General features: G+C 46.8%; 2 protein-coding genes and 2 pseudogenes across 2 annotated transcripts; 2 read left to right on the top strand and 2 right to left on the bottom strand.

Moving 5' to 3' along the window:
• Positions 1-510: 510 nt before the first annotated feature.
• Positions 511-2158, bottom strand: LOC133885310 (carboxylesterase 15-like). Its single transcript, XM_062325003.1, has one exon. It carries the CDS (start codon positions 1950-1952, stop codon positions 885-887), a length of 1068 nt encoding a protein of 355 aa, XP_062180987.1. The 5' UTR covers positions 1953-2158; the 3' UTR covers positions 511-884.
• A 3833-nt stretch (positions 2159-5991) lies between these two features.
• On the top strand, positions 5992-7059 carry LOC133884355 (carboxylesterase 15-like; annotated as a pseudogene).
• Positions 7060-7630: 571 nt separating this feature from the next.
• On the top strand, positions 7631-8668 carry LOC133884072 (uncharacterized; annotated as a pseudogene).
• A 3608-nt stretch (positions 8669-12276) lies between these two features.
• LOC133885849 (pentatricopeptide repeat-containing protein At4g14170-like) lies at positions 12277-14381 on the bottom strand. Its single transcript, XM_062325613.1, has one exon. It carries the CDS (start codon positions 14256-14258, stop codon positions 13050-13052), a length of 1209 nt encoding a protein of 402 aa, XP_062181597.1. The 5' UTR covers positions 14259-14381; the 3' UTR covers positions 12277-13049.
• Positions 14382-14491: the final 110 nt, after the last annotated feature.

Genomic DNA, 14491 nt, shown 5'->3' with positions numbered 1-14491 from the left:
ATTTTTTAAAACGGACATATATATTTTTATTTTAGAAATATATAAAAAAAATCTGCCACGGGGAACAGGAACATCGAGAAGGAGGGCTGCACCATGGTCCATGGGCTCACTTGGTAGAAAACGGCCCGTTTGGAACTGAATTTCATTGGATTTTTTTGGGACAATTTCAGAGAAACTAATATAGATTCCGTACAAATGGTACAAAATCTCATATTATTTCAAATGGGTCCTCAGGTTTACTGTACTCATGATTCATTGTGGACTGCTAAATTAAATTAGTGTAATAGACAATATCATTAATTGTAAATTAGTTATAACAGTTTAAGGGTGCTATAGAAATGTGCCTTTCATAAAAGGATGACTATCCATGAAAAAAGCGTATCCACAAACTTCCGGTCTTTTTAAAAGATGTCGAATCAAAATACCCCTTAAGCATTTTAGATCCACGCAACTGCGAAAATTCACGCATGCAAAAAAAAAATCACCAATTTCAATCTTTTTCAATACATCTAACAAGCAAAGAACGTCTTTTTTCTATAGAAGGCCATACTAACCATGCATGGATCTTTTATAGTGACAACTGAAATTTAATCAGAGGACAATACAAAGCACGCGCTGTCTAATGGATACACAAGTATGGATAAACTACTAAGTGCAGGTAAACTAATCACCTACAACGGCAATAACGGTGATCAGCACGAATGCTAGAGTATGTGGGTGCCATCCAATGGCAGTAACACATCATTATTGAAGTAGACAGCGATTAACAGGAACCGAGTAGGGTCCAACCCAAAGACGAAGGCTACACTAATGGGCGTAACACGCACACGTACGTCCAGCTGAGTGTCGGACAGGCACAGCACGTGCGGATTTGTTCTGGCACTTCAGTGGCGGGAGACGAAGCTTCTGATGGCGTCTATGAGCTCCCGAGCCCGCTCCCCGGTGGTGGCGTCCATGTCGACGGCGTACTTGTTGAGGTAGAAGGAGTGGCTCATGCCGCGGTTGACCAGCACCTCCACCTCCTTGCCGGCGGCGCTCAGCGCGTCGCAGTACTCAAGGTTGGTGTCGCGGATGAGGTCATTCTCGGCCACGACCACCAGCAGCGGTGGCAGCGGCACGGACTCCAGCGGCGGCGCCTGCGGCCCCATCGGGCACGTGAACGGGTGGTCCTTGGTCGCGCCCTCCGGCAGCGCCAGGGCCAGGAACTTGTCGAGCATGTCTAGCGTGAAGAACACAGAGTCCGCCTTGGTCTCCAGCTCCGACCGGCTCCGCGTGGCGCGCACGAACCCGGGATGGATCGGGATGCCGCCGGCGACGCGGAGAGGCGCCCAGCTGCCGTCGCTGTCCTCGCCCACGCGCGCGGCGATGAGGTGGACTAGGTTGCCGCCCGAGCTGTCCCCGATGAGGAACACCCGGGACTCGTCGGCAGCCTCGCGGAGGAGCTCTGCGGCCGGGTCGTCAAGGGCGCCGTCCTCGGACAGCGCTATGGCGCGGAGCCGGCGGAGCGCGGCGACGCCTGTGTCGATGTGCGCTGGCAGGCGGCGCTCTGGCGCGAGCGGGAGCTCGACAGCGACCACCACGGCGGGCACGGCGCACGCGAGGCGCGCGTAGAAGTGGTGGTACATGAGCCACGACGGGTGCGAGATGCAGAAGCCGCCGCCGTGGAGCTGCACGATGACGGGCAGGCGCGCGCCGCCCTCGCCCTGCACCTCGGGGAGGTACACCCGGAGGTTGGGCTCCCCGGGGAGCTCGTGGAGCGTGTGCCCGTCGCGCGGGACGGCGTAGGGTGGGACGGGCTGCATCAGCGGGAGGGCCTCCGGCGGGCCGGTCCACGTGCGGTCGACGCTGCCGTCGTCCAGCATGCGCAGCCAGCCGGACACCTCGTCCACCACCTTGCGGCCGCCCGCCGCTTGCACCTGCGTATGCTGCTGGGACTCGGTGGCAGTGGCCATCGTTGTTGACTCTGTAGGTGAGGCACTGTTCGCGGGGCACGCGGTCGGCCAAGTGTGCGGGGCGTTGTTTGAGTATGACTTGACGCGGGCGCGCTGTGGAGATGGTTGGGTTGAAAGGAGCGACGCGCGGGGTGCGGGGCTTTATAGGCAGCGGGCCAGCAGGGGTTCCGTACTTATGTGTGACTTGTGCCGCGGTTGCCAACGATTTAGAGGGAAGTTTCAGAGCGATTCGTAGCACGATTTCTAGCAGAATTCCTGATCGAGACGTCGGAACAGTCGAGCAGAGAGCAGCGAGGGCGCCGGGGCAGTCAGTAGAGGCCAGGAATGTCGTGTGCTGTGTGGACTTGTGTGAAGCCACTAGACCGAAACCGCAATTGGTTCCACAAGACGCGCCAGGACTCCGTCCACACTTGATGTAACTTGCAAAAAATTCGAGAAGCATCTTCTCGAGTACGAGTATGAACTAGCACTACTGACCGCGCGACGACTCGACTACTTAATTTGTTGCTAGCAAGTCGGGTCGAATCATGTCAATTCGAAGCTTTGCCGTGAACTTTTTATATGCCAACTAGGAAATTATATGTATTTGTGACTCTAGAGTCTAGGTGGAATATATTGAATGGTTTAATAGATCGATACCAACTAAGTTTTCAACCTGTTCTTACAAAGGAGCTATTGCTCAATTGGATGGATTTTTTAGCCTTCACCATCGACAGCCATCGAACGGCTCAAAACTGTAAATCTCCTATCGGTTGCCTCTTATATTTTTTCTGAGCCACCGCCTCTCTCCTGTGATATCCCCACACATATTCCTCTTCTGATCTCTAACGTCCTACATCGACACTTTGTCTACCACCGTCAACACTAGACTAGTCTACCATCCTATGCATCCTTCTAAGGATAGCACCATCCATTGAAAATTTCATGATTGTCGATTGATGGCTAGCAAATGTGTTCTTATAAATAAATAAGATGTTAGCATGCAGTCAAAGCAAATTTCTGTAGGCCTAAATTGTCATCGCTACTGTTGATGGTATTGTTCACTGCTGATGTCATCCCAACCTTAGCGGTGACGTCATCTCGGCAGTTCTTATTTTTTGGCTGAAATTGCTATGTGCACCCGGAACAATGCACCAGGATTTGTGCACACTCTGATTTCTGACTGTTTTTGCTACGCGCACCCAACCACCGTACCAATAAGTATTTTTCTTCAGAGCTTATCATATATTTTGATCTACAATTTTTTCTCCAACATGTCATCCACTAAATTTGACATTGAGAAGTTTAATGGCAATACCAATTTCTCCATACGACATATTTAAATCAAAGTTGTTCTCACATATGTTGGCGTTCGAAAGGCATTGGGTGAAAAACCAATGGACATGACATACTACACATGGGAGGAATTGAATAAAAAAAGCACTCTCAACCATACAACTCAGTTTGTCTATAAATATTCTGCGTGAAGTCATTAACAAGACGGTTGTCGCCTCATTGTGGAAAAGCTAGTGATATTGTACATGAAGAAAAGTCTCGCTAATAAATTACACCTCAAAGAACATCTGTACACGATTCGTATGGTAGAAGATACCTCCATTTAGTCTTATCTTAATAAATTTAATTCGCTCATCATTGATCTTAAGAAGTTGGAGGTGGAAATTGATGATGATGGTGATAAGGTTATTCTTCTGGTTGTCTCTTTACCTGCTACTTGTAAACACTTCAAGAAAATTATGCTTTATGGCAACAATGATACCTTTAGTTTTAACAATGTTAAATCATTTTTGTTGTCTAAGGAGAAAAATTGATGTTGATTCTCGTTCAAGTTAATTATGAGGATAAATTGTTTGAGATAAATCATCACATAAAGGCAATTCTTCTAGATCAAAGTCCAGATCTAAATCAAGAGACCATATATCTAGACTTCTTTGTCATTTTTGTAAGAAAGAAGATCATGATATTTTTTAGTGCTTAAAGTTGAAAATGAAGGAAGAAAAGAGTATAACTCAAGAAGAAAATCTGTTGAGGTTAGTTTTATTGAAAATGGATCTGATGGAGATACTTTAATCAACAATTCTAATTTGAGGACTTGAACTAATTGGATTATTGATTCGGGTTGCATTTTTCATATATGTCAATGTAAAGAGTGGTTCGCTACTTATGATCCTATTGGTAATGGTGAAGTTGTGATTGGTCATGAGTCTCCACTTAAAATTGCTGAAATTGGTTATGTTCAAATTAAACCCATGATAGCACTATTAGGACTCTTACAAATGCTCGTTATGTTCCCAGAATGAAAAAAGAATCTTATTTCTTTGGGCACCATAGAATCTTTGGTGTATAAATATGTTAGTGAAAATAGTGTTATTAAGATTTTGAAAGACAACCTTGCAAGGATCTACAGTTACAAGTATTGCAGTTGTTTCTACTATAGCATCAAATCCCATCAAATCCTCACATCAACAAGCTTTGGCATATGCTCTTGGGTCATATAAGTGAGAAAGGTATGCATCTCCTATGAAAAAAAGTCTTTTAGATAATATTGTCAAACTTGATTTATGTGCGTATTGAGTTTTTGGCTAATAAAAAGGGTCAATTTTAGTATTGTGACTCATCAGACTAAAGGAATTCTTTATTATATTCATTATGATCTTTGTGACAAGTCTAAGATTCGTTCTCTTGGTGGATGTGAGTATATGATAACACTCATTAATGATTTTTTCTCGTGAAATTTAGGTTTATTTCTTGAAACATAAGAATGAAGCCCTTTCAGTGTTCCAGAAGTGGAAATCTTTGGTGGGAAATCAAGCTGGCATAAAAATCAAGAAACTTAGAACCAACAATGGATTGAAATTTTATAGTGGTGAGTTTGATAAATTTTGTTTTAATCATGGTCTTGCAAGACATTTGGCTATTCCAGGAACCCCTCAGTAGAATGGTGTGGCAAAGTTTATGAATCACATTCTTCTGGAAAAAAAAAGTGTGCTTTCTGGGCTAACATTGTTTCTACAACTTATTATTTGATTAATCGCTCTCCAAATTCTGCCATTAATGTTTCATATCAATTGCAGTGGCGGATGGCACGGGGGCGGCTGCGGCTCCGTGTCTCGCTGGTGTTGCTATGCCGCTGGGTCCTACAGGCTGCCCGCAAAGACCCGCTTAAGCGACGTGGGTTGAGTGCAGCGTTTTGTGGGTTTGCGATATGGGCCAGCCTTGCAGGTTAGCGGCATGGTCCACCCCACTTGCACCCTTACATGATGGTGCAGTTTAGAAAAGGTGGTGACAAGCCTAGCATGACACCATGACGCATGCAGGAAATCCTCGTCCACCTGAGGTTCGTGGCCTTGCCAGGCGATGTGGCTCCATGAGCTTGGCGGGTGTTTCCAGTGGATGGTTGGTGGCTTGGTGCAGCTTAGTGGCGTCCCTGAGAGAAGGTACAATACATGGATAGAAGTGCGTAGGGAAGGAGAGAAGGTGGGAGGGAAGAAAGGAGAGAGAATAGGGAAGGAGTAGATAGAGAAAGACGTAGGCTGTAGGCGTACAGGTACAATACATGGATAGAAGTGCTGCAACAATGTCGAGGTCCATTTCACCCATTGGATAGTACCTGCTCGGGCGTGTGAACCTGAGAACCGATGGACTTGCTGGTTTGGCGCCAATGGTCCGGTCTTAAAAGTTCAAACCATGCCCTCCCCTGTCTCTCAGGCAAACATGGATCCTATACATTTGCTATTGTAACTGCAAATTAAGAAAATGCAATAGCACCGTAGGATAAAAAATCAACGGTCCAGGCCATCACACACACAGTAGCAACCATTGGATCCCTCGTGTTGTTGCTTCTTGTGCAAATACGCTGCACCTGGTATTTGCCACTCCCGGGCTAGTTCACCCCGTTGCCTATAAAAACCCACCTCACGTGCCGCTCCATGCAATCCAATCATCTCCCATCGTGCGCGTCGTGTCATATTCATACAACGCTGCAAGCACTTGCCCGTTTGCGTGCCCCGAGTAGTATAGCATAGCTACAGCGACAACAACAATGGACACTGCCAATGAGGCACAGTAGGAGGTGCAGGTGCAAGCGGGGGAAGACCGCAAGGTGGTGGACGAGGTGTCTGGCTGGCTACGCGTGCTGGGCGACGGCAACGTCGACCGCACATGGATCGGCCCGCCCGAGGCCCTCCCTCTGATGCAACCAGTGGTGCCCTACGCCATCCTGCGCGATGGGCACACGCTCCACGACCTTCTAGGGGAGCCCAGCCTCCAAGTGTACCTCCCCGAGGTGGAGGGCGACGAGGGCCGGCACCTGGCCGTCATCGTGCATCTCCATGGTGGCGGCTTCTGCATCTCCCACCCGTCCTGGCTTATGTACCACCACTTTTACGCGTAGCTCGCGTGCACCATCCCTGCCGTTGTGGTCTCCATCGAGCTCCCGCTCGTGCCAGAGCGCCGCCTGACCGCACACATTGACACCGGCATCACCGCGCTCCGTCGGCTCCGCTCCATCGCGCTGTCCAACGCCGACGCCGTTGACGACCCGGTGACCGAGCTCCTCCGCGACGCCACCGACTTTTCCCGGGTGTTCTTCATCGGGGGCAGCTCGGGTGCCAACCTCGTCCACCTCGTCGCCACGCGCGTGGGCCAGGATGGCGAGGGCAGCTGGTCACCCCTCCGCGTTGCCGGTGCCATCCCGATCCACCCGGGGTTCATGCGCGCCACGCGAAGCCGATCAGAGCTGGAGGTGAGGCCGGACTCGGTGTTCTTCTCGCTGGACATGCTGGACAAGTTCAACGCCATGGCTCTACCGAAGGGTGCCACTAAGGAGCACCCATTCACGTGCTCGATGGGACCGCAGGCTCCGCTGCTGGACACCATGCTGCTGCCACCCATGCTGGTGGTCGTGCGCGAGAACGACCTCGTCCGCGACACTAATGTCGAGTACTGCAATGCTCTGCGCGCCGCCGACAAGGAGGTAGAGGTGCTGCTCAACCGCGACATGAGCCACGCCTTCTACCTTAACAAGTACGCCGTTGAGATGGACCCTGCCACCAGGGAGCGGACCCAGGAGCTCATTGATGCCATCAGGAGCTTTGTCGCTGGCCACTGAAGTGCAAGAATATATCTCGCACATGCCAATGGCTTGATGCCGCTTATTTGTGTTGTGTGTGTTGATCGTGCTCGACTTGCATCACTCGGTGCCAGATGTCCACTTCAATAAGTGTTGCTCCATTCATTCCTTTTAATCTGATGCACTATACTCTATGTTGTCCAGTTTTCTAAAATTTGGTTATTAATCTCTACTACTTAAAAAATACGTAGTAGTTCTCGTACCAAACATGACATCATACAACTCCTCCTCCTAGCTCTGTTAGGTGATTCCTTCGCTCCCATCTCCGTGTCGCGCTCGCTCCCCTTTGGTTCCTCCCTCGATCCCCGTAACCGCCCCACGTCTCCTCTCCCCTGATCCCCTCCCCAAGCGATGCCCTCTCCGATCCACCCTTTCTCTCTTTCATCCCCGTCCGCTCCCCTTCTGCCGCCTCGCCTCCACACTCGCCCTGTCGCCCTCTCTAGATCCTCCTCACCGCCCAGGCCTTTTCTTTGGATCTATCTCTCCTCCCTCCATCCCTTCAGATCCGTGCACCGCTGCCCTGATCCCCTACCGCAGGAGTGCTGCTGGCATGGAAAAGACGCGACCGCAGGGTTTGCTCTCTAGCCGCCATGTGTTGCGCAGCATCATGCTCAGACACATCCAGGGTATCCGTCGCATCCGTCTCATCTCCTACCGCTGGCTCGTGCTGCTTAGGGTGTGGAAATATAAGTGCCTTGAGGAGCTCACTGTGGACGAGGCCCTGTGCCTGGAGCGTCTGCTCAGTGACGTGCATCTGGGAGCGTCCTCCACCATCGTTGGTGCGTCAAAACTAACTGCTTCAGGCTATCTCATGGTGGGCTTCTGGGATATCTTCCACAACCACGACGAGCCTACTGCTCAGGAGGTAGTTTCTTTATTTCAATTCATTTCTCATTCTTCTTCTTCTTCTTTATGTTAGCTGAGCTTAGTGTGGTATTTTAATTGTATATTGCAGAATGTTGGCAAGGGATTACGAGGTCCGATCCATAGCGTGAAGATTATGGCTATCGATGTGAGTTTCTTAAGCAAGAAGGACATGGAGGAGGTTATTGGCTCTCTCAAGTGCTTTCCCTGCCCACATTGCATATCCAAGTAATTACAGCTTGGGGTTGTTCCGTTGTTCCATTGTTTTGTTCGTGTATGTACTATCTGTCCTATTTAGCTGAACATTGCAAAGAGCTTCCTCTAATTCATCCTTTTGCACAAAAGGGCAAGTGTGGCGAAGGCCAGGATAGCACAATCGACTCCGACTACTACCCGAAGCTTTATCCCACTGGGCGTGTTGTGAACCATCTCAAGAGTGAGACTGGAAAGCAAAGTTGACATCCACAACATGCTTCAATTTGCATGTTTTCTCCTTGCAAATGTGTAGGTGCTACAGATCATGAGTATTCAATCTGTTATTTTTGACTCCCCTGCATGGGTTACAGAACAACAAAATCTTCTCAGTAAATGCTACATGGCCTCCTTTGAAGCCAAAGTCGTGTTTGAGGGCATGAAAGTCATCCATCTCAAGGGATTCGGTATAGATGATGTGAATTCTCTACCTGACCTCTTTGACGGCGATATCGACATCATGGGCTACTAAATGACTCTGAATTTCACTACATGGATGATCATCCATCTAATAGCTTTCGGCATTTTGTGTTATAGTTAGCTAGTTATCTGAATCTACTATTTAATTTAGGCTGCATTTGAGGTTTCATTTCGAAGAAGATTAATATTCATGATGCCATTGGCAGATAATTTGTATTATCTTGGGTTTATGTTCTAATCTAGATAATGGTTTAGGATTTTAGGTGAACATTATGGTTAAACCTTGAAGATCGCTACCCATGATGCCACTGCAGATATTTCGTGGAATATCACTTGATCATCTGAAATTCAAAATCTAGACTACAATTATTCTATCTACATCTTGACATGGGTGCTGCTCTATCCTGTCTATCCTGTCGGCGTCGATGCTAGAGGCGTTGATGGGCTCAGTCAAGGTCGTCTACATCTTGACATGGGTGCTGCTCTATAGCAAGATGATCATCCGATGGCGATATCGAGCCATCGCAGTTGCAGCGCAAGGGCGCCGGACGGCTCCTCATGGTACTTGTGATGGCGGTCTCGACGCACGTGGAGACGAAGCGACTCAACAGTGCGGCATGTGGTAAGGAAATCAGCATCGTGTGGCAGCTCCCTCAGTACTTCTTCCCTCATATTGCTTAAAATTCTGACTCCCGTTGCAGTGTTACTGATTTCATATGTATGCTCTCGTCGCAATATTATTAATTATATATATGTTACACGTGCACGCTTACAAGATGATTCTTGAGTGATCACAACGGAAACCTTACTAACTGTGTGATCACTTTGTGGTATAAGTATTGTTTCTTCTCACAGGTTTGTTATTACATTTACATTTGTTATGATTGTTTCCTTGAATTGTGGCTGCAAGCCTCCAGAGTTGCTACTCAAAAGTATAAAGTATGTTCCAGCTGTTGACATGTGGTCAGTGGGCTGTATTTTTTGCAAAGCTTCTCAATGGGAAGCAAATATTGCCCGGAAAGAATGAGATATCATTAAACAAATAATCAAAGCATTTATTACATTCCCATGTTAGTTTTTTTTTCTCTTTTTTATATTTCTCAGTTATTCCCAATTGCATTAGATCAGTGCATATACATGTTTTCTTGAGCCTCACTTCATTGAATTTCCCCATGGATAAATAAGTTGCCACCTATCATGCTACTATGTTTGTCCAATGATTTGATGCATGATCACGAACATTCGTGATGCATTGATCACATACATGTGTGGCTTATATGCATGTGCGTTAAGTTTTTTCTATTATAATATGTCACTTATCGGCATGTGCATTAACTTTCTACTTTTTTGCGAACCCTTTCTTTACTCACTTCCAATTTTCTTTTGGAGTATTTTGTTCACTCATCATGAGTTATGCTTGTATTCAGAACTGTATCTCCCTTTTGATTATATGTTATTCCTGCAGCTAGAGCAGCTGAATAAAATTTTTGAGCTTTGTGGTACACCTTATGATTTAATCTGGCCTGGTGTCACAAAAATGCCATGGTATAACAGTTTCAAGCCTTCCCGACCAATAAAGAGACGGGTTAAAGAGTTCTTTTTTGCTTTCTAGGTCATGTTTTATCCAGTCAACAATACAATCTTGTGTAAATTTTAGGCTCCTAATCTACTTGGTTGTTGTGCCCGTCTTTTATGAGGGTTGTTTGTTCGCTGCAGGTATGAATTCTAAATGCAGTATGGTTCAATTGGATGGTCAGTGGATGCATTGCTCCGCTACGCTAAGAGGGCGGAAGACAAGCGTGTGATTGCCTCCATTGATATAAGCAATAACTTTTGCGTATACTTGATATCATCTTATGCAATTTTTGTCTCTGTTGCAACACACATACACTCAATTAGTATGTTTAAAACTAGCAAGATGGTTTACGTTAATAGTGTGGCTAGCCTCACTATAATATTTGTCATGATAATATTTGATTAAATATTTTATATGGACTCTTTATTTAGATATTGATTTTTATAATAATTTGATTTTTTAAGACTATATTTGATATGGATTCTTCTTTTTTCTATTCTAACCTCAATTTCAATTATTATTTATTTTATTTTATTTGGACTATTTATTTATATATATATATATTGCTTCTCAAATCATATGAAAATCGAATTGTTAATTTTTTATAATTTTTAATTCCAAATTTAGCTATTTATTAATTGTATTTGGTCTAGACTCTTTGATTTAATATAGGCTGTTAGATGTTCTAGAAATGAGTGACCTAAATCTTTTTTTATTAATATGATAATTTTGTGACCTTGATGGTGACTACTTTTAACACTTATTTTCTCGAGAGCGCGAGACAAGAGCATCTCATCATCCCAATTAACGCGTCCCTAGCTCCCACTAGTCTTTCGTCCAAATTGCCATACCAACTGCTCCAGTAAACAATTAAGACTTCCAGTGGATTTTATGAAAAGGGCATGTTGTTGATGAGAGGCGGCGAATTAGAATATACTTTTAACTCTTCATCGCATGTAGGAGGCTTCAACGAACTTGTGATGTGGACCAGAAATGGACCACGATTATCTTTCCATATAATTGCGTTACATTTTTTTATACATAAAGTAGCATTAGCGAGGTCCGATTTCATGACCTCAGTGATACCGTAATCATACTTCATGTACCAACTAGTTCTTCCAAAAACACATTTATACGAACGGTGGCAATATATTTCAGGAAAATCACTGATCGTCTAGCTTATCGAAAAAAGTTTTGGTGAGAATCATGTTGTTATTACAAGTCAGAATCTAAAGAGACATTTCTTACTGCATAATCTTTTCTGAATAAAACAGGTGACGAAAAAGAAAGAATACGTTGATGGGAGCGACAAGCTTGACGTCTAACGCGAACAAGCTTGTGGTTCTCGTGCAAGTGCCTCACCTGTCAGCTGTCACCATGCGATTCATGGTTTCTTGTACCCTCTCAATCATCTCTTCGTAGTGCCTGACTCCGCAAATGTTCCTTTGCTTTTCCATACACTTTGTAGTGGCATTTCGAAAGCTAAATTCTTGTTCTGTGTATTATTTATGCAATTTCAAAGGAAAAGATGAGAATCATTTCCCTCGAGAAGTTTCAAGTATGTGAATACAGTTCTATTGACCTCAACTTTCTCAGAAAAGATGAGGAAGTTGGGTGAGTGGAAAGGTAGACTGAGTTAGTATTGGTCAATTTATTCCTCTGAAAATAAATAAATCACATGGGGCCATCTGAAGCTGGATGAGTGTTTCTAGTGCAAGTAAGAAGACCCCGAAAAAACTTGTCATTTGCTCAAGCAATCTTTGGAAGATCATAATGATGCTGATAGTCTATGTGTGGCCCCATATTGCGATTGGCATATTTTAAGCATATTATATGTATTTTTAGATGAATAAGGAGTAGTACAACATCATGTTATATCTTGCTGTTAGGCTGGGACAGTCTGGTGTGCATTTCTCGGTCTGTAAGCGAAATTTCTTGGTAAAATAAAATGATTCAGATAACAGTATTGGCATCAAAATTTCTCCTCGTCCAACGTAGATCAGAGGCCGGGACTACAGGTAGAGTAGAAGTTGCAGGAAGGGGCGGCTAAGAAACAGCAGAAACCCATTTCCACTCAAGATGAATGAATGGAAGATAATAACCTTTTATTAAAAGGTGAGGAAACAAAAGGGTTTGATTTATGTCAATACACAGAAGTTGAGAAAAAATAATCAAAGCAATACCCATAATCTGAGTTCAGTTCCGTATCTTTTGCTTCACAAGGTCATATGATCATCGAATCATTGGCTGAGCCTGTGATTCTCGGATACCCTTCTCTGTTCAAGCAATCGTTGTCTCGGGTAACTGTACTGTACAATGTTCAAGAATCACTGCAACAACTTTAACAACCAGCAAAATTGAAACCCACAACAATGTCCATTAGCTTCAACAGGGAAGAATGAATAAGTTAATAAAACCCACCATTTTACCCATTCACTTCCTGTCAGTCTAGGGACAAGCTTAATCAAACCTTGCTGCTCATATGTCCACAAACATGGGGATCATCATGTGTCAGTTTCAAGAGCTGTTTTAAACCCGCAGCCACATATAGTGGACAGTTTCTTTTCTTAAGGACATTGAGAGGAGGACTGCACGATTCCAATGTTTCTGTTTCACCAATTTCTTGTCCCTATCGGCTTGAGAAGTGGCTTCCCCAAATTACGACAACACAACACATTAGCTCAAATGTGTAATGTTTTCAAGCCTAAAACTATCTTGGACTCGTGCTAACTGCCAAAGCACCCCATTTGCTCTTTCCATCCGCTCAGCAAATCTCTTCTTTTTACCCTTCAAAGCATACACTGCAGTGAAGTGTGTGGGCATCACAGGCTAGATCAACTGATCAAGCACTTCAAACTCAGTTGTTCATTGTAAGAAATTTAAACTTGTCAACATCCAATTCAACTGAACTATATCCAGGAAGCTTGTCGACTTTAACTTCCTTCATGAAGCCTCTTATTCTCTCTGCATCACTATACCTCCCAGCATCTGAATATATGTTTGCCAAGCTCATATAGTAGCCGCTCCTTGCAGGAGACATGTTCATCAATCTTTTTGAAACCCGTTCAGCAGCTTCAATTTCGCCATGCACTCGGCACGCTGCTAGTACACCTCCAAGCATCGCCTCATCAGGCTCGAAAGGCATTTCCTCTATGAACTTCACTGCCTCGACGACACGGCCAGCCCTCCCTAGCACATCAGTCATGCAAGAGTAGTGCTTCAGTTCAGGCTCGATGCCCCTTTGTTTCATCCCCTCAAAGATAGCATACGCTTTGTCCACCATGCCTGAATGTGAACAAGCTGACAATGCCCCAAGAAAAGTGACCGAGTTTGGTCGGACTCCTTCATCCGCCATTCTATCGAAAAGCCCCAATGCAACATCAGAACGCCCATTCAGACCGTGACCAAGGATCAGCGCACTCCACGAGATGACATCCCGCCTGGGCATGCCAGCAAACACCCTCTCGGCGAATGCAAAGTCCCCACACTTGACGTACATGTCCTCAAGTGCGTTCCCCAGCGACAGCGGTATCCCCAGGAACCTACGGACGCAGCAGCCGTGCACGCTCCTCCCGTGGCGGCGCCACCCGAGCTGCCCGCACGCAAGCAGCAGGCTGACCATGACCACCGCGTCCAGCCGCACCCCGGCCATCACCATCCCCTCGAAGAAATGCAGCGCCGCCTCCGGCTCCCCGCCCTGCGCGTAGGCCGACAGCATGGACGTCCACAGGACGGCGTCCCGCTCGCGCATTCCGTCGAACAGCCTCCGCGCGTCGACCAGGTTGGACAGGCCGGCGTAGCACATCACTAGCGCGGACGCCGCGAAAAGGTTGTCATGGGCGCCGATCTTGACGGAGAGCGCGTGGGAGGAGGCAGCAAGAGCGGGGGCCCCGGCGAGCGCGCAGGAGCGGAAGACCGGGGGCAGGGTGAAGTGGTCGGGCCGCTGGGCGCCCCGCGCGAGCATGTCGCGGAACTCGCGGAGCGCCTGCGCCGGGCGGCCGGAGCGCGCGAGCGACGCGAGGAGCGCGTTGATGGAGGCGAGCGTGGTGGCGGGGGAAGGCGGCATCCGGCGCGCGGAAGCAGCTTGGCGGCGCGCCGGTCACCGTCTCGTCCCCAAGCGCGGAAGCTTGCGTGTGACGACGAGAGGAAATGGGCCCTGCAGGCGCGGTTAGGCTGGGGCAACCTGGCGTGGACCACCGGGTTTTTCCGTGGGCCTCTCGTTTGGGTTTGCACTACAAGTGGGCTACTGGGCCGGTAACGGAGCAAGACCATTGACTGAGCAAAAATCTGTGCCGGACC

Source organism: Phragmites australis, chromosome 11, assembly GCF_958298935.1.
Source record: "Phragmites australis chromosome 11, lpPhrAust1.1, whole genome shotgun sequence".
NCBI lineage: Eukaryota > Viridiplantae > Streptophyta > Magnoliopsida > Poales > Poaceae > Phragmites > Phragmites australis.
Note: the sequence above shows the minus strand (reverse complement) of the source record. Positions and strands in the feature narration are given on the sequence as shown.